Raw genomic sequence first — 23,496 nt, 5'->3', positions numbered from 1 at the left:
AATGTAAAATAAAAGGCAAATTTATCAAAAATGAATATTAACACACAAATAATATTTACTAAAACAATTCATAATAAACTATTCAAATCATTCAATTTATGATTATGATATTGCATAAAACAAATGTTTTAGATGGATCAAACGAGTTCAAAGGCTCATCGAAAGAATGATTTAAGCGAAGAAAATAAATTATAACTTATATTGCATTATTATGTTTTCACTCATCAGTATTCGTAACAAATGTTTCAAATCCAAAACTGTGTTTTTTTGTTTTCATTTCGGTATAATTTAATCGCAACCAAACCAAAACCAAAACAGGCACACAATTTTATCAATTGCATAACTTCTATGCTCAATAATATTTCAAATTGAAGAGCAAAATAATGAACAAAACAAAAATAAACCAATGGAAAATCACAATAAATTCCACATTATTTACATTTTAACGTGTTTCGGGTCCTTTTATTCGTTTAAACCAATCCCCATTGGCTTTGCAAACGATTTAAATTATTTATTTCTGAACGAAAGTAGAAATGGTGATACGATACTAAATGGAAATCGGTTTTTTTTTGAAGTAAATAAATGTAAGAAGCATTAAAATATTAAGGTAAGTTTGGAACAATACCAAAAATTGCTGCTATTATTAATCACATGAAATCCTTAAATCATTGTCTGTTGTCGCCAAAAGCGTTCCCTTTATATACAGTTGAACTACGCTTTGTATCCTTTTTATCGGTAATATTTCTCTTCCTAATTCATGTCGATAGATAAAATACGTTGCTGCTCACACTTTCCAATTCCAGTACTCAATTCAAATGCATAATGAACGCTTGGTCTCATCGAACTGCCGGCATTAAGTATCACTGTCAACGGTTTAAGTACGTGGGCTGGAGTACCTAAGCCAAAAGCAAAACCGTTCAACGTGAACTGTCAAAGTGCGAACGATTTTTTTTTCTCTTCTATTTACTTGTTTCTCTCTCGTCTGCGTACGCTCCTCCGTTTGTATGTGCGGACCGAGCAGTAGTTGATATACAGGCAACTGGAAACAAAGTTGCATTTTGTCGGTGTGTCTACGAATAAATGGACAGATTTTTTTAGTGTTTTGTTTTTCACCTTGATTCTTAAGGAAAAAATCAATCGCAAGAAATTATTACATGTGTTTTTTATTGCATCGATTAAGAGTTTAGTGTTTAAGCAAGGTATTTTAAATAGTATTTTAAATGGTGTAAGTGAAATTCTTTTTCAAAGTGGGTTAACTGTATGACGTCGACTGCTACGAAAATATCATTGCCCCGCAGCGAAATTACCTTTTTCTTTTTGATTCGATGGTGTTTATTCAGAAACAAAATGTTGCCTAGTATGGCATTACATGTGTTTGCTTTGATAAGAGGCCAATTATCGATACCAAAAATCAACTTTACACAATTGCCATTCGTGCAAAAAATGGAAAAAAGTGCGATTACAGCGAAAAATTATGTATACATAAGGAGAGAGAGAGTCGATAGAGTACAAGAAGTGAATGAAATCAACGCCTGTCTATGAAGTGGATAAGGCCGCAGTAAAATCAATATTTTTCTATTGAATTGGCGCTGACAATGTTGGCATTCACACAATTATTGTTGTCGCATTTTGTAAAAGGGCGTCAAACAATTAATTGGCCCTGTTTTAGTAGAATATAAAAATGTGTTTACAATTAAAAAAACCAAAAAGAATCTAAAGTTTACGAAAAAAATTTATCTGTGTTTACTACAGCCGAATCTTGAACAAACAATTCACGCTTTATTTGCGTTCGAGAAGCAAGCAAACGCGATCTTGTTGTGGAATGATTAATGAAACGGAGAAGAAAAAAACGATTTCTTTCGGTTGCTATTGTCTTTTTTATTTAAAAAAAAAAAACAAGGAAATAGTAAATACGTGTGTATGTGTGTAATTTTGAGGTAATTTTGCGTGATTTAAGCATTCTTATTGAATTTCCTATTCAAATCGAAATTATCTCAAGCATCTCATTCCGGATGAAGTAATTCCGACGTAACTTTTTTTCTCCTTCGCTAATGTCTCATTGTCTGAGAAATTGGCCATCGTTAACTTATGGCAATATTTTGGCAATTTGACATGGAACCGCTACAAAAATCGGATTGAATTGTGAAAATAGTGTACAATCACCTTTGCGAAATTCAATGAAAATGAAATAAAGTGCTCTCAGATCCGCCAGTCACAAGTCGTTGGTGGGAATTGGATAGAGAGAGTAGAAAAAGTCTTCTGCGTGAATCACAATCTAAACGAAGACATCAAAGAGCCGTAGAATGCTAAAGATCAACAATAACTACAACAGCAACGAAAATCCCTAGAGCAATAGAAAATGAAGAAAAGAAAAAAGCCGTAAAAACAATGAACGAGCAAAAGAGATGGTTGTTGTTGTTGTGGTGGTGGTGATGGTTATTGTGTGTGAATTTCTATCGTATCTCCTTCGGCAATCCGGCATGGATTCGGTTCGGTTTAGTTCATGTGTTTAGAATGTATGTACCTATTACATGCCGTGTATTGTATGCTGACAATGCTTTGGCAAAACGACAATAAGAGTGTCAAAGAATTTACGCACACAAACCATTCGGCCACAACTAGAAAGCATCAAATGCCATCCAACATTTAGAATACCACATATTTGGTAGATAATTTGCCTGTTCACGTCTCTATCTCTCTCTTTCTACCATCAAACGAACAAGCACACACACACACACACACACACACGAATACACATCGAAGCAATAGATTCCGATAAACCAAACGATAGCACCTTAAGAAAATCCACACAAGAACGAGATGCGAACGATGACGGCAGAGTAAAAAAATAAGAGACAACAACCATCATATTAATCGCATAACCTCGTCTGCACGTTCCTCGGCTTGCGACCGAGATCTGTGTATGGGATCTGAGTGTGCTACGTTTGCGTGGCTCCAAGGTATCAAATACACACGTACACACACACAAAAACGATCGCATACGAGACTGAGCGACAAAAAAACATTGGGTCGAACGAACGAACGAAAACAAGAAGAAATCTGAGAAAATGAAAGAATGAAAACAACAACAAATGAAAACAAAAAACACCATCCGTATTACCGTTACAATGGTAAACACATCGCATTTATCTATAACATACGGTCGCGCGCGCTTTCACGACTTCTGCGAATATATTAATATATATATATATATGTATGCTGTGGCAAAATCGAATCACATTCATATTTGGACTTGATTCAATGCAGTCGATATACCTTTGGCTGAGCGACAGAAGAAAAAAACCATCGAATGCAAGAAAGATATTTGTATCGTAGACGAGATATCGTAGCGTAACATTAGTGTAAAAACGAATGAAGAGAGAAAGAGAGACACAGAGAGAGCGAGAACAGGAACACGCGTGTCTCACTAAATACTGAATGCAATGCACAAAGCAAACATAAGACCATCTGTGCAGTTTGTTCGTGCGATGAATAGTTGTTGGTTTTTATATATATACGTTTGATCCGAATAGAATTCAAAAGGTTTCAAGTTGAGCAATTCGTTGGAGTGCACGAAAATGGAAATGGAAAAATGAGCGACACAATTGAAGGGACACATGAATCGATTTTGAAATGAGTTCTTTATTTTAGCTCTGTCTCTTTGACTTATTTCAACACGCAATGCAGTAGCTCTGCGTAGCTCGAATTCAAATGTCATCATACGAAAACAACAACAACAACGATGACGACGACTGCGACAACTACAATAATAACAGCGACTGACAAATAAGCGAATTCATTCAATTCTTTCGCTCGCTCACTCGCTCAGCCAACCAGTGTGAATTAATTTCCATTGTAAACATTACAATTACGCCAAACAATTTTATTAGGCGTAACGGCATCACACAATTCACAGTTCAGATACGTGTATGTATGTGTAGCACGCATCTTCCGTGCTTATTTGTTTGTTGTGTTGTCCAAATGTGAGCGAGATACAGGCTGGCTCTGACTGACTGAACGAATGACTAGCTACCAACCATAAACAATACGATCGAGAGAATGAGCAACGATCTATGGGTGTATGAATAGAGAAAATGTTCAATTTTAATTTACATAACCCGAACGAGATGCGCGCGAACGGTTGCATTTCAACGACGATTGTGGCGGTGGCGGCAAGAGATCGCGATAGGTGAAAATCCAATTTAAGAATCGCTTGAAAACAGATCGAAATGAAATGTGTTAATTATAAGCATGAACTAACAAGGGAAACCATATCATCATGTCGATGCAACGGTGTTGAAAAGAATAGGAAGTCATTTCGAAAAAAAAAAAAATGAAAAAAGATGAAACAAAGATTACGAAGTCAGTGAACATCAGACAGAAAGAAGCGAATAAAAAATGAGCATTCAAATTTATGAAAATGAATTGGTAGGCATCACACGAACTCAGTGATTTGATAAGCATTATAACAGAGAAACAATACTTTGCTAACAACGTTCACGATAACGAAACGCGAAATTACAACTCGGTTGTAATGATATATCTGTGTGTTCAACGAAGTCGGCTCATTCGTTCACTTAGCATGCCAAAGATAAACTCACCACACCGACAAACACTCTGCATTTGGAATTGAAGTGTGTCATTCAGATGGATTTTTTTTATCGAAGGAAGCGATTAGAAAACATTAAATACAGAGCAAATTTTTTTCGAATATCTATTATTAAACTTTGTACAGTTTGTGAACATTCGTAGGCGTATCAAAACATATCCACTGCTGGCTGCTTGAAATCAACAACACAAACAAGTTTGATTTGAATATCCAAAACTGTTGAGCACTTTTGTTTTCAATTTTTATTTTCTGCTCATTTTACGGTATTTATAACGTTCATAATGAGTTGCGATGCAAATAGGCAAATCGATGTGATTTCGCTACCGATTGTGTGGGCTGACCGACACTTGGTTTCGTTTTGCACTTTGCGAATGCTATCTATATTTTACGCTTCGTTTGTACATTTCAATTGAAATTGCGAGTGAAGCATAGTGAAGGTTTTTTTCTTTCAAATCAACTAATTGTATTGCTTTGTCTTGACCTTTCAGTTGAATTAGTAAATGAGAGCTTTATAACATCAGATAATAAAAGAAAGAGAGAAGAAGAAGAGAAAAAAAAAAGTAAAATTATGTTAGTGCATTAAGTGAAAATGTGTAAACAGCAATACAAAAATTAATAAGCCATACGAACACGGGAAGTGGAAATGAAATTGAGTGAAAGATGCTCAAGTGAATGCAGAGGCTAATACACAGTATACAAGTCAGTGATCACAGTATAAATATCCAAAACAACGACTAAAACATACGAACAATTGCATGAAATCCGTCTGTTTCTATATTGAATTTTTCTTTGTCCATGGTCCGAGAGAACCCTCGCCTGTTGCAATTTCATGTTGAACAAGGCATTTTAATTTCGCATATTGTGCTAACGAAGTGACAGCGACAACGACTTCGGCAATAGCAGCAGCAGCTGCAGCAATACAACAAAACCGGGCCAAAATGTTTAATTTCATGAAAAAGGGTGTGGGCGTTGGCGAACGCGACCGAGAGAAAACTGACCGCGACAAGGATCGACGGAAAAAGGAGAAAAAACAACGCAAAGATCTAACCAAACAAAATATATTGGGCACCATGAGCTCCGAAGAATTGCTGCGACTTGATGAGGTATGTACATGATGAAAAGAAAAAAAAAAGCATTTTAATATGCCATCGAAATAAAATGACGGGGAAAAAATGCGTTTCACCAAATGAATTTTTGAAATAAATTAAAAAAAAAAAGAAATAAAATTTACGGTAGAATACGAGACACGATCGCTCAGCATTTTGTGAAATGGTCGAAAACTCAGTCGACCAAGCAATTTTCAATGGGTTTGAATATAAATATATATCATTTTTTTTTGCAAACTGACTCATAAGCACGCTGAGCTGAACACATAACACAAAAAAACAGACGAAAGAAATATAAAAGAATACAATTACTTCAAGAGCCAATTTGCATACAAATTAACGATGACACCTATAACATTCTTCAGTGTGTATTTTTCTATGTATTGGCTTTGATTCGACTCACTTTATGAATGAATCAAAACAAATCTAAGGAAATTCAGAACAATCGTCGTGCTCTCAACGGAATACTAAATCAAAGCTGATTTCACTTCAAGCTAATTTTTAAGTGCTCGAAAAATCGTCGAAGAATTACTAATGAACGAAAGAAAGCCCCATAACAATAAACATCCGTTAAAATGTTCATGAATACCAATTGTGAATCGACAATAAACACCGTGAAATGCCGCCAACGAAACGAGAAACGAATTAAAAGAATTTTTTTTTCTCTTTTCTCCTTCATTTCCAAATTGATATGTTTAGGTGCGACGATCGTTGAAAATTCGTGGCCGGCGTAAAGAAAAGGAGAAACTGCCGAGCGGCATAACAGCTGATTACAGTGCCAATTTTTTCGCTCATTTAGATTTGGATCGAGATGTGGAACGCGATCGAGGCATCGAAGAAGTTGTAGCTGATGCAAATGCTACAATCGATAACAATGGTGATGCTAGCGATCATGTTGTCTCGATCAATGTGTCCCATTCAGACAGCTCGGAAACGTCTCTACAATCCATCGGTGTGAATAAGGTAAATAGAATTTGTCCTATCAGATGCAAAGCTATAATTCATTGAAGCTGCATTGAAATTGTGCTTAGCACAGCAAACATACGATGATGTGAGGGATTTTACTGTATGAAAATGATGAATTCTCCAGATAAAGTCTAAACTAAGGCGTATGGTTCGTGTAGGCATTCGGATTTTCTCTATAGCCTGATAAACAACTATCTCGACTCACATTTTTATGTGCAGTTTTTGTATACTTAAGTACTGTGTGCATGAGTTGATGCAATTTAATATCTCTTGCGTCTATGTGCACATATATCGCATGCATTACCATTCCTCCACTCAAATGCATCTCAGTTCGCTGAATATTTGCTATGCCACTGGCATATCTCCGTAACTACTATGTTCATTCAGTTTAAATAAATTCCAATTTTAGTCAATGTATGGATCTGGATCGTTAGACCAGAAGCTGAGACATCAAACGAGCTTAAAACAACAAGAAAGTATATATTGACGCGCGCACACACGTTCGTTCGCTGGCTCGCTCACTCGCCCAAGATAAACGTGTACGTCTTAATGTATTATGCATTCGCGCTGTACCTTCGGAGTGCGAAGGAAGACAATTCTCATTAAACTTTGCATTATTATTATTACATGCGTTCTTTTTTCATCTCATTTTACTTACTTATGATCTCACTGTGTTTGATTTACTTGCTGTATAGCTAGCTGGCTATACGTGAGCGCATTTTGTTTTGAAATAAATACCGATTTTTCTTCACTTGGCTGCATTGGTTAATTTTATATAATCGTATTGTTTGTTTTCCCTTCTTCGTGTTTTCGCTTCAATTTCGAGCAAACAGCGGCCGCATTAGATTAGTTTTGCTCACAGCAACCGTCTTGATGAATCAAGCCATTGATCAGTAATAAGAGAACCGTTCAATAAACTTGTTGTCTTTTTACATCGTTTTTTTTTTCTCTATTCTAAACAAAACGGGAATTCCTCTATTCACAATCAAATCATCTTCTGTCCATAAAAAAAAAGAAACGATTTCCAATAAACTATTATCTCATTTTATTGCATTAAATCTGTAACAAACCAAAAAAAGGTTCGAATTTTGCCACCGGTACCGCCAAAGCCACCAAAACGTGGGATATTGAAAGGGCCACGCACCAGCACCGGATCGAGAGATTCCCAAAATCGAGCGGCCAACAGTCACAACACATCCATTGATACAACAACTGAGACTCTCATCAAAAACACTCTACAGAATGAACTAATCACTTACGAGAACCTAGCACCAATTGATAGTCATCATACGGACGAGGTAAGACCATTTAGAAATTATTATGATTGTTTTTGTTGCTTTTTTCTCCGTTCTTTTGACGGAGTCGTCGTAAATCGTGAAAATAAAAAATCAAATTCAACCCACGGATCAAAATATGGTTCAAAGCCTACGACATTTCCAGTGAATAAGTTAAATGAAAACGAAATAAGAATAGAGAGGAGAAAAATAGTCGGTCTGAAACTGTATAAAAGTGAAATAGTCAACAAAACTCGAGTCGTTCACACGAAATGTCGTTGAGCCCACATAATTTATAGTTTAAATGAAATTGCTTGCGCGCACTTGCACTTTTGACTCCACACTAAGCAGGTGTTGAACATTTGCGTCTCATTAAAATTATTTAAAATTGTTCGCTAATTATAATTAATTGAATTAATCAATGAGAATATATTCATCACTTGTTTTTTTCTTCTTCTCCAGAACGTAACAACGAATCTAGTGATAATGACATCGGCATCGCCAAGCGCAGAAAGTTTGACCGATACGACGAACTCATCATTTGTTACGCCTCCATTTTCAATGAGCCCAGTCGGTGAATCGCAGAGTTTTCATCACTGGTCGCGTGTACAAACTTTTGATGGTGTCGATTTGCCACTGCCACCCATTAAATTACTTCGATTACCTCCGCCTCGCTCTCTGGTCATTAAGCGTCAAAAGCCGAGAAACGATTTTGGATTCAGTTTACGCAAAGCTATATGCTTAGATCGTAATGAGTCATTGATGGCACCCACCTTTAAACCGGTAATATTCGCTGAACCCGGCACGAATAACAACAATACTACCGGTCTTTTGCCTGGTGACCGATTGATCAAAGTAAATGGCGTTTCGGTGGAGAATTTGCCACGCGAAACAATCATTGAAATGATAAAGAACAGCGAAGAGCAGATAACAGTGGAGGTACAACCCGTGTCCGAATTGGTTGAACTGTCAAGACGTTGTATGCATTTCAATGGCACTGGTTCAGATGTCACGGATAAAGCAACCAATTGCAATACGCTGAAACGAAGTGCTAGCAAACGCTTCAAAAATCATGTAAGTTTCACACTCAAACATTTTCCAACCGAAAATAGCTTGCTAATAATTTGTATCAATAAATTTCAGAACAATGACAACGGTGATGATGTCAGTGGCCAGGATAAATATTGGTTGATTCATCGAGGTGGATTCGCTGCTGCAGTGAAATGTGCAAAGAAAATCAGTGACTTGCATAAAATCTGTGTGCAATTGTTGCACAATGGCGAGCAGATGATTGTCGAAGAAGATGATTTGGAGCAGGCTAACCCATCCAGTTTGGGTAAATAATCTTTCATCTTTTCAATTTTGTAGATTTTCCCATTTTTTTTCTTCATATTTTTCATGCAGATCTAGTCGAAGACATTTGCCAACTGAAGCATTTGAACGAGGCGTCAGTGCTGCATTGCTTGCGTCAACGATATGCAAACAATTTAATTCATACCCGAGCCGGACCATCTTTGATTGTAGTCAATCCAATGGCTCCACTGTCTCTTTATTCCGAAAAAGTTGTGTCGATGTTCCGTGGATGCAAGAACGAGGATATGCCGCCACACATTTATTCCACTTCACAAATAGCGTATCGTTCAATGCTGGAAACGCGTCGCGATCAAAGTCTTATCTTTTTGGGCCGATCTGGTTCGGGTAAAACGACCAGTTTCAAGCATGCTCTCTACTACCTGGTGCTGGCCGCTGGTTCAACGAATAAAATCCTAACAGTCGAAAAATTGAATGCCATTAATACGATTATGGAAGCCTTTGGCAATACGAAAACCTGCATGAATAACAATTCCACCAGATTCACGCAACTTTTCAGTTTAGATTTTGATCACACCGGAATGATTGCATCTGCTTCGATTCAGGTATGGTTTTGATTTTTGTGGAATCAATTTTGAAAAAAAAATGCGAAATGAAATCATGTTTGTTCTAACAGATGTTGCTCATGGAAAAAGCCCGAGCTGGTCGACATTCGGGCAGTGATCAGTCGTTCCATGTTCTATCACGTTTGGTCATTGGTACAGAGGGTTCACTACAAAAAGATCTCGGATTGGATCGACTTGTTTTTGACAATAGCAATCCATTTGTATCTGTGTCACAAAAGTTAGATGAAAAGCAAAAAGCAACCGCCGAATTTATTCGCTTGGTTCAAGCATTCGAAGCATTGAATACTGATGCAACAGCTGTGAAGGCGATTTGGATGGTATTGGCTTCGATTGTGCATTTGGGAGTGGCTGGCGTTGCGAAAGGTATGCAAATCAGCAGCTAATAGTATTAAAGAACATTCCATACGATTTCTGTGTACATATTTTCAGTTGGAAGTGGTACCAATATGCGCATCCAATTTGCCAATCCTTTGGCTGCTCAGAAGGCGGCTGATATTCTGGGCATCTCAATGGAAAATCTAACAAATGCTGCATTTTCAAATGCTTCGAGTGGGAATCAATTGAACGCAACTGTGACAGATGCTTATGACTCGGCATGGGACAGTTTGGAGGCTCTGGTCATTGGACTTTATTCAGAGGCGATGGCAGCGACCGTTGCACTGATAAACAATTCCATTTCTACCTCCGTGCACTCGGTGGCATCCATTTTACTAGTGGATACGCCTGGTTTTCAGAACCCAGCAAGGTATGCCAATTGGAACGAGAAACAATTTTCTTTTGAGTATAGAACTGAAATAAAATCATACGATTTTTGTTTAAATGTTATTTTAGTTGTGGGTATCAAAATGGTGCAACTATCGATGATCTACGATTCAACTATCTGCAGGAGCGTTTGCAGTCGCTGTTCCATCATACGACTTTGGTGACGCCACAGAACCGCTACTCGCAAGAGCTGGTCGAAATCAATACGGAAGGAATTCAAGAGATTGATCCGAATCAGCTGGTATCGTTGATCGACAAAGCGCCACAAAATCATGTGGTTCGTGGTTCGCAGCGTGATTTACGTGAACAAGATCGGCGTGGTTTGCTTTGGCTATTAGATGAAGAATCAATGTATCCGGGTTCGAACGATGATTCATTTTTGGAACGTCTATTCGCACACTACGGCGACCGTGAACATCAGTATCTTTTACGTCGCTCGCCGGTTGGACGACAATTCGTGCTTCAGCACTTCCAAGGCACCAATCCGGTTCTGTATTCGATTGACGGGTGGTTGAAGAAGAGTCGTGAGCATGCAGCCACAAAACTGGCTACAACATTATTGCAAGACAGTAGCAAAAATGATATCAGCCGCTTGTTCAATGGTGCGTTAACACGTGGATCGGGTTTCATTATGTATAGTACCGATAGCATTGCGGATAACTCACATTCGTTGCGTCGAATTTCAAGCATCAAACGGTCATTCGCAACGGCCGGTGTCAAACGCAATTCCGTGATGCTTCAGTTAAAATTCACCGTGGACGGTATCATTGACACGCTACGACGAACTGAAAAGCATTTTGTGCACTGTCTACTACTGCAACACAACGCCGGTTCAATGACCGTTGCATCGCCAAATGGAAACATCATCAATCCGTATGACGATTTGGTGAATGTTCCGTTGCTTCGAAGTCAAGTGAGTTGAATGGATATTTCCCATTTCCCATACCTATATAGTATATATAGGCTATATTTAAATTGATGTTTCTATTTATAGTTGCGTGGATCACAAATTCTTGAAGCCGCCCGGCTCCATCGATTGGGTTTCCCCGAAGCAGTTCCACTGAATGAGTTCGTCAGACGTTTCGGTTTGTTGACCGATACTTCGTCGAAAAACACAACCGTCGAAGAAATTTTAACTTCAAACGAAATGGATCCGTCAACTTATCGCATCGGTGTCAGTTTAGTCCTGTTTCGATGTGGTGTTTTGAATCAATTGGAGGCAAAACGTGACGAACTCCTTTCCGATCGCATAACACAATTCCAAGCCGCGTGTCGTGGATACTTAATGCGTAAGAAAATTGCACAACGTCGGGTGCAAGAATTGGCTGTAAAGTGTATTCAGCGAAATGTGCGAGCATTTATGTCGGTACGCGATTGGCCCTGGTGGCGTTTATTAGTCCGTGTTACACCCTTATTGAATGTCCATCGAACCGAGGAACAGTTGAAGCTGGCCAGCGATGAATTGCAAACGTTGCGCAGCAAACTGGAGAAATACGAGAACGAACGAAACGCATTGAAGACTGAAAACGGCCGCCTCGAATCGAAGGTATGTAGCTGTTATACCATTTTTATTGTATTAGTAGTAAGACATCCATCTGCATCTCAACGAAATCATGAATGGGTAATTACATCGAATCGGAGAAATAACGGGACAAACTCGGCAATGAAGAAATTCATACCACTTTCTGGTTATGATGTTTTTTGAAGCAAAAAAAAAGAAGAGGTTTTCGCAAGAGAAAACTTGAAATCAATAACAACACTTAATTTATGTACGACGAAATAGCGGTTAACATGCCGCTCTGCCCATCTTATCCAACCACTCGAACGAATCGCACAGTAGACTGAACAGAACAGTCAGTCAGCCAGCCAGCCAGCCAGCTACGATATATCGATGCAGGCATTCAAGTTGAACTATTTTTAAAATCCGCACACACTTCATATATTATAATTTGTACGCTGAAAACCGGTGTCTGAAACAATATAAATAAAACAAAAAGTATCCCCCCATTACACAATTGCTGCTACTGCATGCTACCGCTTGTAACAACGAGTGATCTTAATAGAGGTCATACGCCATAAGCCATACGCTCATTGCACAACTAAACCCGTGACAACAAAAAGCAAACAACATTGACCACAAAGAACAACGTGCACTGACACCGTCGTGAGACGCAAACAAAACAAACGAACCGAACGCAAGAGAAGCAAAGGAAAAAAAAGCAAACAACTTCTCTGATTGTATGCATATGATAGCATCACATTGCAAAATGCTTGTTCTTCTCATCTTGTCGCCGGTTTTAAATTTACATTTCCTGCATTTCACGTACGAGCCATTTGTTCTCGGCACAGCTCTCAGTCAGTTGATTTTACACTATTTCTTCGTCTCTATTTCTCTCAGTTTCCCTATCGCTCATTTTTTTTTTTTCATAGTCGATACACCATTGTTGTTGCATTCGTAGTACAGATGATTTGTGATGAAATTAGATTTTTTTTTGCGACAAGAACGAAGAAGGAAGACGATCTTCCGAAGACCCAATGCGAATCTCATGCAATACTCATGCCGTGATTTTATGTTCGCACAAGCGTTTCACAATAGAAAATAAAAATGATATCTTGTCGTCGCTCATTCTCGCCGCTAATTGTTTCGTTTCATTTTTTCGCATTTCATTTGTGCTTTTCTATTTTGTTGCTGCTGTCGTCGTCTTCGTCGACGACGTTTTTTTCCCTCTTCTTTTCTCTATTCGCATTTGTGATAGAAAAGCATGTTGCGCTCATTATGTCCTATCCAAGTTGTGTGCCGAGTTTAAATGCGCTAGGCTGTGTTTATTATCTAATTCGAATGTGAACCGTTGCAGGCAGTGGCTTACAACAGAGGCAGAAAAAAAAACGTTTTGATCTAATTTAAGATATTAATTTAACCAGTAGCCAATTATATAGTCGGCTGTGTTGTAAAATCGCGTTCGACGTTTTAATCTTCTTGTTTCTTTTTACAATTTTGCGAACAAAAACAAACAAACATACAAAACAAAACGGATTTTCATACAAAATCCGCAACGATCATCAACGTTTGGGCGCACTCACATATTATATTTTCGACATCGACGGCCAAACTAAAGCCAGTTGTTGAAAATCGGGCGACACAAATAAAATAGAAACAAAACCAGAGAAAGAGAAAGAGAGAGAGAGAGAGAGAGAGAGAGAGAGAGTTTTCAGTGTGCGTCGTATGGCATAGGAAAATCTTTCGACGGCTGTTCATTAATGCGAACGATTTAACGAGCTTTTCAGTCTGTTTATTCCGCTCTCTCACAATGCACACATTGCGTTGAGGCGAAGCATTTTGCGATTTTTCTTCTATTTATTTCGCTCCAATGATCGATCTACTTCAATTTTTCGTTAGACACAAATCAAACCGACGATAGATTTTGTAATGGAAGCTCGTGTGCGGATGTGATTAAAGATTTCATTGTGATTTTTAAGTGAATTGGTTGCTGGTTTCTCGACAGATTTCCCATATTTTTCGACATTATTTTCGGTTTTATATTTTTGGTGAATAAGCGGAAGGGATTGATTGTGGTTTTGATTGATTTTTACTTGAGAAAAATCGATTTAAGAGCATTCATAGCTTATGTAACAGCATTTAAATGTGGAAAACTTGGTTAGTTGAATTTCGCAAGTGAGATAGTGAACAGTATCGGGAAAATGCCTCATTCAGAGTCTCAACTAGTTAGTGATTTGGTGAAAGAATCGATAAATTCGAACGTCAGACCAAGAATTATTTCAACGAAAACAATTTCCGCATCGAATGGTGAAAATGGCGAAAATCTGGTTGTGCCGCGACCACCGTTGCCACCAAAAGTGCCGAAACCCATACGAAAAATTACACTAAATTCGACGTCCAGCGATCTATCGCAACCATCAACGTTGTCAAATGCAGCAAAAGTGATACCGAAACTTTCATTGCCACGTTCACGTACACCAATCAACATTGACTTGAATAATAACAGTTTTTTGTCATTGTCGCGAAACTCATCGCTTCACAGTATCGAGAGTTTCAATAGTTTTCGATCGATCAGTCCATCACTGTTGCAGTGCAGTAACAATTCCCTGAATTCCCGTCGTTCGTTGCGATCTCTTACACCGCGACGAGTTTTCCCACAAGCATATACCCCAAGCAAAACTATTGACTTGAGTGAACTGCAATCGCTCGACAATGCAACGACTGTGTTCGATGGGAAATTGTCATTTGTGCTCGGCTGCAAAAATCAACGGGTACATCAACAATTCCGGTCATCACCGGCACATTTATCCGAAGCTGATACAGCGTCACGATATTTAAGTGAAAAAATTAGTGATTTTCTGAAGCGCACCGATCACATCAACGAAGAATGGCGCAGTCATTGCCGTCGATCGGCGTCGGTTACACGAAATTCCTGTGATGTGTTTAGCATTATTGAAGATCAGCGCAGTGTCAACGATGAAATGTCGAAACGTTTGACTCGATCCAAAAGTGTTACGAATAATATCATGACGAAAGCCTTCCAAATGGCCCAAAAGTTGCCACCGACGGAACGCTCTAATTCCGTTTGCCGAGAACGATGTGGGTCAGTTCTCAGCGTTTGCAGCAGCCGTGTCACAATCGACGACGATAATGACACAATCGTTGACGATGAGGTAATAAAATTATAGCACTACTTTTTTGAATTCCCGTGGTACATCCGACTCTCTTTTAGATTGGATCTTGAAAAACCTGCTAAAAATTGCCGATTCTATCTAAACATTTTCCCGTAAAACGACACAACAAATTTTCGGTTGCGCGTTTATTTTCTTTATGGAAACATTGTGCGTTCGCATGAAAAATCGAGAATAAATGAAGCCATTAGCACTGTTCATGTCTTTCGTCAATAGTTTGTTTGAAGAAATTTTTTGAAAAAAAAAACAAAAAAAAAAAAAACATTTACACGCTCAATGATCAGTTTGATGTAAGAGCAACGCGATCGACGTTTGGCAACTTGACATCTACACACATTTCAAAATTTCATTCACTCGATGCTTGGCTCGATATTTATTTTTAAACAATCGATTCGCTGCATGATACATTTCATTTACAGTACAGATTGCTAGAGGTGGTAAAAGGAAAAAAAACATTTTTTAATGAGAAAACAAAAACAAATATAAACCGAAACACTAAATTTAAGTAATCTGCAATCGGTCGCTTCATTTGAGTTTACGTGTGCAGCAGCGTTGGCGCCTCACAACTATTCAGATGACGGTGATTTATTTTAATTGGTCACTAATGATCCAAAACAAAAGAGAAACACAATTTCTTATCGTTTTTACCGATCCACGTACGTTGCCATGCACCCGCTGAATTCAACATTTTCGCACATGCAATTCGGGAATGCAGTGTGAAAAAAAAACGACACAAAACGTAGGACGCGATGAAAAATGTGCAAACGTAATTATCCGTGAGCTATTCGGTCATATTATTACTTTTTTTTTATTCTCTCGGTCGAATTGGTGCCGTGCATTACATTAAATAAGACATTTACAATGCCACTTTGAACCAATTTGTACGTTGATTGTCATTGTTCGTTCTGTGGCAGAGGTTCGTGTTGCGCCATGCATTCACTTTCTTTACGAATTTTACGTCCAGATGGTTGAATTAAGTCAAATGTTTCAATTGATTTTAATTTGCTTAAAGGTTTTCCACTTGAGCCCAGCGCTTCATTTTTTTCTTTGTTTCCATTTGTTGCCTGATGCCAATAATCAAACGCTAATTTCATTCAATAATCTTCTGTTTGTGATGTTATTGTTGCTGTTGTTGTTGTTGCTGTTTTGCGGCTAACGAGTATGATTGTATGGTTTCGTCTGTGTCTCAAGCAATTTGCCTGTGCTCCGCAACTCAAACACACTCTAAAACAGTTCTAAGTTACTCTTAATACATGCAGCACGTAGGAGCGCGCGCGCTGCACTTGTGCGTCAGTTTCGCTTGTTTTTGTTAATCTACTCAATATTCTCCGACTCGTCTACGTACTTTGTTTTGTCATTTGCATGTCTACAAACAAATTGTATTGCCAAATATTTTACGGTACCTCTTCTTATATTGAGAGAACAAAAAAGAAATTGTTCTTGTTTTTTTTTTCTTAAATTTTTGTGTTTTACATTAGTTAACATCTTGTTTTGTGCCTACACAACAGACAATTTATTCACAAAAGTGACAATATTTCGTTCGATTGTGGTCTATGTTGTCATTGACGCTTCGTCAATTTATTGCAATTTTAATGAAGTGTGTCTTCTTCTGAACATTTGTTGTTCATCAATTACAAGGGGCGAAATAGTTTTGTGTAAAACAGCCGATTTTTTTTCACATTCTAACCTATAAAAATCGTTTTTTCACGATTGTTGCGATTGCGTTGACCTTAGAAAATGTATCAAATTTCAGAATTGTGCATGAAAATAGTTACGTCGAAGTGAAGTTAATACAATAATTCTTAGCAAAGACTCAGTTCGAGGCTACACGATAAATACTCATGCCGGGATTTCAAAGCAAATATAAATAATATAAGCTGCCGATCGAACGACTTAGTCAATTAATATAGGTTTTTTTCGTTGTTGTTTGATGAATTTGTGTTTCATTTGCGCTAAATGAATGTCGAACGTGATAAATTCGACTTCGAAACGTCGAATTCTTTTAATTATCACAATTGATGGCTGGTGGTTGAATGACGCACACTCGCAGCAACTACTACTTTCATACGTGAGAATAGAGAACGATGTATATTTATCTAGGTGTCTGAATGTTTGGAAAAACTGACACTTTGCGCAAATAGCAACTGATTGTTCAGGTAATGCCGCCGGAGGCAGGGGTATACAGAGAGTGTGTGTTTCGATATCTGTATAATTTTTCTTTCTGTATGTATGGGACCCATACTATGGGTGTTGTTGAGATTTATGTGATCGGCTGAAAAGTTGACAGTTTCTGGTATTATATTCGACAGAATTTTGTTTCCAGCAATTTTGACCTTTTTTGAAAGAAGAAAAGAAAAGTTGAAGAAAATCTCGTATTTAGTTCAGTGTTTTAATTACTGGATTTTATGTTCGATTCGATATAATATCTAGTACAGTACACAACTTGTATTTTAACAATCCAAACTCAGAATCGTTGGTCTATTTGTGTCGACTCAAGTTGCCGACACGAACAAAGTACATAAAATCCACCATATCTCTGCCTCTTTTGTGTATACACAATATCGCATGTTAAGATAACATACAAACAATTGAAAGACAAATATTATCCGCAATCACAAAGTGTCGAGTGTGTATCAGTTAAAAGCTAAGATGGAGATCTAACCAGCGTTTCGATATCCATTCAAATAAATGAAAAAGATCCGTCAACACAAATGAAGAGCGAGCGAGAGATAATTTTTACGAAAAGAAACAATAACGAAAGACGAAATGCAATAAGAATTGGTATTGTTTGTCTGTTTCACATTCACACATATCGTTGAGTCTATTTTTACTGAACCTAGCGGCTAAAATGACAATAACAAGATTCATAAAACGAGGCTCATTCTGAGAAATGGTTTTAAAAGTGACACAGGTTCAAATATTGATTACAAACAGTGTTTTTTTTTCTACTTCTAACACTCTAATTGATTTCCTGAGATTCAAGATGCGTAAATAGGTTTAGATTCATTTTTCTCCTTGTTTTTTCGTTGCGATCATTCACAATCAAATAAAAGTTTCACTCTTAAAAGCATGCAAATTTGCTAAATTGAATCATTTTTCTTTCAGTTGTCTGAAATGACGGCCGATCTGACTGAAGAACGTTCCACATCAAACATCACCACGGAACGCCTTGAGGCCGAAACAGCGGAACGATTGAAATTGGAAAAAGAGCTGCAACAGCAACAGGAAAAAGTTCGTAGTTTGCAAGATATGTCAGAGAAGCTGGAGATGGAACTCATTTGCGCCAAGTCTGATTTGAATGGGTAAGTGGAGCGCATTTTTCATTCTCTCAACTGAGTGATAAAACAATTCACTGAATTCAAACTAAATTAATTTTAATAGCCAAATTTTATTTGATGATGTCATTTGCTTCGTATATATCATTCATATGATTAGGGCACAATGAGTGCTCGGTATATTATGCATAGGGCGACATTATTCATAATTCGAAGAAATTCTGGCTATTACGAAACACTTAATTTATTTTATGTACTTATTTTGACCCTTCAGAATATCCGAAGACGAAGATGCTGAGAATGATGATGGGCACAACAGCAGTGTCTATAAGATGAAGTACGAGCGAGCGGCCAAAGAGTTGGAATTCACAAAACGACGCTTACAGACGCAACATGAACACGATCTCGATCAATTGGTCGGTTTGAAAAAACAACTTGAGAAGAAATTGGCTGACGCATACGAAGAGGTCGAAGAGCAACGACAAGTTGTCGGCCAATGGAAGCGTAAGTCACAAAAATTGTCCGGCGAAATGAATGACCTGCGAATGCTGCTAGATGAGCAAAACGGCCGAAACAACGTACTGGAGAAGAAACAACGAAAATTCGATGCAGAAAGCCAGTCATTGCAGGTTTGTTATCTATCGTTTGAGTTACATTTTCCCTAAATAATTGGCCAATTCATTCATTTTTAGGATGCCGTTCGACAAGAAAAACAGACGAAGGAGCGTTTGAGTCGCGAGAAAGATGTTTTGATTGCTGAAAAGTTCAATTTGGAACAGCAATTGGCCGTAAGTTTTTCTAGTCATTCCGCTTCTTCTTCTTTTTTTTCATATAACAACATATTTCCAAGTTTCGATTTGATTATAATACAAATATTTAAATGCAGGACACACGACTTGAGCTGGACATGAAAGACGAGACTTTGACATCTTTGCGCCGCGAAATGGAAGAGATGACTCATGGCGGTGGCAGCGAAGAAGAATTCGCTCAATTGAAAAAGGCCAAAATTGAAGCAGAGAAATTGTGCAAAGAACAAGAAGAAGAGCTCGATGAAATGGCTGGACAAATCAGTTTGCTGGAACAGGCTAAGCTACGTCTTGAAATGTCACTGGAAACGATGCGAAAGGAAGCGCGTCGTGAGAGTCAACAGCGTGACGATGAGTTGGAGGAAGTCAGAGGTTCTTCGTACAAGAAAATCAAGGCGCTCGAATGCCAATTGGAAACCGAGCACGAGGAAAGGACTCTCTTGTTGCGTGAAAAACACGAGCTAGAGCGTCGTCTGAAAGCAGTCGAAGAGCAAGATCGAGTTGATCGAGCTGCAGAAGATGCGGCCAATCAAAAGTTAAAACGTGATCTAAGAAAGTATAAGGCTTTGTTGAAGGATGCTCAAGCTCAAATTGAGCGAATGAAGGCCGATTCACCGGGAAAGGTGTTGGTTCGTCAACTCCGTAATCAAATCGAAGATGCCGAAACGGCTCGCGCCATTGCTGTGAAAATGAAGAATGCCGCCGAAACTGAATTGGCCGATCTTCAACTTCTTTTCGATGAGGCGAACCGTGGTAGAAACGAGGCCGATTCCAAAGCGTCCCAGGCACAACGGGAAAAAGGAGAACTACAAATCCAATTCGAGGAGAATGAAGAAGAGATGGCCGAATTGATGAAGAAATATTCAAGTGTCGTGAATCAATTGAATGTAGAACAATCAACAATAGCACAAAATGAAATCCGCATCGTGGAACTCGAATCGGAACGAAATTCACTAAAGGAACAAGTCGAAGAATTACACATTCGCTTGGAGAACGTAGAGAGTATCACCGATACATCGACGAACATTCAAACCAAACGGTATGTTTTTATCATAACAAATTTTGTTGAAGTGGACAAGAGACGTTTACGTTTTGAATATATCCAGGTTGGAAATGAAAGTGAAAGAGCTCGAATCACGTTTGGAATTGGAGCAAGCAACACGTGGCCGGCTCGAGGTTCAATTCAACCGATACAAAGATGCTCTGGAGAAGGCGCAACAGGAAGCGTCTCAAACAAAAGCCAAAGAACAAATTGCACAAGATTCACTGAAGAAAGTCCAAAAGTCGCTTAGGTACGTTAAATTTAGAAGCATTTTTTTTCTGCAAATCGATCAACATAATATTAAATGAATGAATGTTATCACAGAGAGCTGCGAGAAGAGTCGCATCAGCTTACAAATCGCGAAAATGATCATATGGCCAAACGTAAAGATTTGGAAGTGCGATATGAGAATTCTCAAACAGAGGTAACATCTCTCAAAAATGATTTACGTTTGGCATTGCAACGCATCGCCGATCTGCAACAAGCAATGGAAGATGTCGACGATGATGACGATGGTTCTACAGAGAGGTAGATTTTTTTTTATCGTTGTTGTTTAAAGATAAAATTATTGCTGCAACAATGTTGCTTAGACTTTTATCAATTGAGCTAATTGTTCAACTTGACAATAAATTTAATTAATCAACTACAGTGACTCAAGTGATACGTCCGAAGATTCGCAGTATGAAACATCTGCAATAATGGCGCGCCGCAGTATACAACTGAAGAGTAATACAAATGGTATTTTAGATAGATTTGACGATGATGGATTTAACTCAAGGTAATTTACGCAATAGCATTGAAATTAACACAAAATAGGTTCTTGGTGCGAGCCAAACAAACGCTTATGCAGACCACTAATCGAGTGATTGCTTTATTTTCCCTCTATTTTTTTTCAATCATAGAATGAAAAATTCATCGGCATCAAGTACTTCCATAGCTTCAAGCGAGAATAGTTTAAGGAATGGCGAAACTACACACTAACCCACTAAACTCTTTTAGGCTTACGCCACGCAATACTGTCTTTATCGCATATATAGTTCCATTAGCCATGCATTCATTAAAAGGCTGGCTTTTTTCTCTCACCTAAATATATATCATCTTGTTCAGTTGGAATATGATGATTAAAACTTTTCTAGCGACAAAAAACGATTTCCTTTCGATAAAAATACTAGTGCAGTTACATTTCAAAGGAACATCAATCAAATATTCTATGAATAGACTATTTAATTATATGAAAAAAAGATTTTTTTTTAAACAATTGTAACAAATTATAAGCAACACACTTAAATTATTATTCAATCGCATCAATCAGCCTAAATAGTTTTTGATAAGCTGTTGTCTAACTCTATTTTTTAGCTTATAATAGCCCAAAGAGAAAACAAAATACACGGCATGAATCAAATTTGTATTTTCCATTGATGATTTTGCTGCAAAACCAATTGCATCACTGTAATTTCTCTGTTTTTTTTTTTTCTTTTAAAAAATGCATATCGTTATTTGCTCAATTTTGATTTGAATTGTTTTTGCTTAAAAAGATTTCGCCTGACGAAATCAACTGCCAGAAATTATTTTTAAAATCCATTTTCGATGGACAGTGCAGAAAATTTACACTGAAATTCAATTTATCACCACTTTATATTACTGTATATAAAATCGCATTTTTCTTTCAACGTGCTGAATAGGTTGAGGAAGAAATTGTCGACAATCCCTGAATCAGAGTAAATATGATTAATTTTAAATCAATGATTGGGTTCACATCCTGTGCATTGAAATTGAATTGCAAACAAAATACGAACTACGTGTCTATTTGTGTCAAGCTTTTGCGTTCATTTCAATCGAAAAATTTCTTCAGATAAATTTTAGTCCATGTAAAAAACAAACAAATACAACTCATATAAATATTAAATCATTTCCCATTTTTGTGTAGAACTTTTTTTTTGTTTTTGTCTTGTTTTTTTTTTTGTTTCGTTATAAATGTTTATTTTTTCTGTTAATTCTTAATCAAATCAATAAATTCGTATTTGAAAGAACATCAAAAGCAGGAGGTTTTATTTGAGTCCAGTTTTATTTCAGGTCTTTCTATCAATTAAAAATATTGAGTGGATTTCTGGTGAGTATATTCTGTTATCATGAGTCATCAATTGAGGAGTCCTCAATGAAGACAATTGATTTTGAAGGAAGGGTTCGTACTACAAAAATTGCAATTTAATTTTGAGTTTAATATATTTATTTTCGCAACGTTAACAATAAAAAGTGATCATGTTCACAAAGTATTTTTTCCCAACAAAATTGCAGCGTTTTTAAAACGCTAACATTGATTTCATACATGTGTCTAAAATTATCATTTGTCTTTATTCTCGTTTTTCGTATAAAATTCATAAGATTTTAAATGTATTGTTCGCACTTTATTTGAACCATTGTCCAATTGAATTGGCCTATAATGGACGCGTTTTTAGATAAACAAATGCCGCAATGAAGAGTGCAATAGCAACTAGTGTTGGCAAAACGATTGTTGTGAATTGACTTTTGATTTCACGATTCAAAGCTTTCCGCTCATTCTTTTCTTTGCGCGACTCTTTTGTTTTTCCACCTTTTAATTGTCTCATTTTGTATGACTCTTGGAAGCAACTGAAAAAAAATAAGGAAAAATATATTTGTTGGCAATATAAAATGAAAAGAATGTCGATTATGGCTCAAATATTCAAGTATGTGTGGTTGTCATAGTAATTGCAACAGGTGACTTTTCGAAAACTAGTTGATCACTAAAATAACACCAATTATTCCTTGATAATGGTCATCTATCATTCATATGTTAAATTTCTGATCGGAAGTTTAATTGAATGAATAAAATAAGCAGTCACTTTTCCACTTCTGATGAGTTCTGATGATCAGGTACAGAATATCGCTTATGTGGCACTTTGACTTTGGTCAATCAAACTGTAAACAGTGATTCTGAACTGATTTCAATCAATGTTCACCATTTTTAATTCTATTCTATAATAGTTATCCAGGAGATTTTATGAAAATTGA

General features: G+C 37.4%; 1 protein-coding gene and 1 long non-coding RNA gene across 18 annotated transcripts in view; one reads left to right on the top strand and one right to left on the bottom strand.

Moving 5' to 3' along the window:
* The window catches only part of LOC129579072 (uncharacterized), a 93,721-nt gene that overhangs the window by 26,246 nt on the left and 43,979 nt on the right, over positions 1-23,496 (bottom strand). The window lies entirely within an intron of this gene.
* On the top strand, positions 970-22,504 carry LOC129578810 (unconventional myosin-XVIIIa). Of its 16 annotated transcripts, none has more exons than XM_055468013.1 (19): positions 970-1,199; positions 5,098-5,712; positions 6,415-6,678; positions 7,761-7,979; positions 8,418-9,029; positions 9,099-9,291; positions 9,360-9,871; positions 9,943-10,255; positions 10,322-10,637; positions 10,724-11,567; positions 11,649-12,200; positions 18,449-18,645; positions 18,893-19,247; positions 19,311-19,406; positions 19,505-20,463; positions 20,531-20,716; positions 20,791-20,994; positions 21,116-21,244; positions 22,149-22,504. In XM_055468013.1, exons 2-19 carry the CDS (start codon positions 5,548-5,550, stop codon positions 22,186-22,188), a joined length of 6,156 nt encoding a protein of 2,051 aa, XP_055323988.1. In that variant the 5' UTR covers positions 970-1,199; positions 5,098-5,547; the 3' UTR covers positions 22,189-22,504. The 16 variants fall into 16 exon arrangements, with proteins under 16 accessions (XP_055323988.1, XP_055323970.1, XP_055323951.1 ...); XM_055467995.1 differs by having other exon boundaries at positions 21,369-22,504; XM_055467976.1 differs by having other exon boundaries at positions 1,010-1,937; positions 21,369-22,504.

Source organism: Sitodiplosis mosellana, unplaced genomic scaffold (genome assembly GCF_009176505.1).
Source record: "Sitodiplosis mosellana isolate CC-2019 unplaced genomic scaffold, AAFC_SMos_1.0 Smas_scaffold_1, whole genome shotgun sequence".
Taxonomy (NCBI): Eukaryota; Metazoa; Arthropoda; class Insecta; order Diptera; family Cecidomyiidae; genus Sitodiplosis; species Sitodiplosis mosellana.
This window is presented reverse-complemented; position numbering and strand designations above follow the sequence as displayed.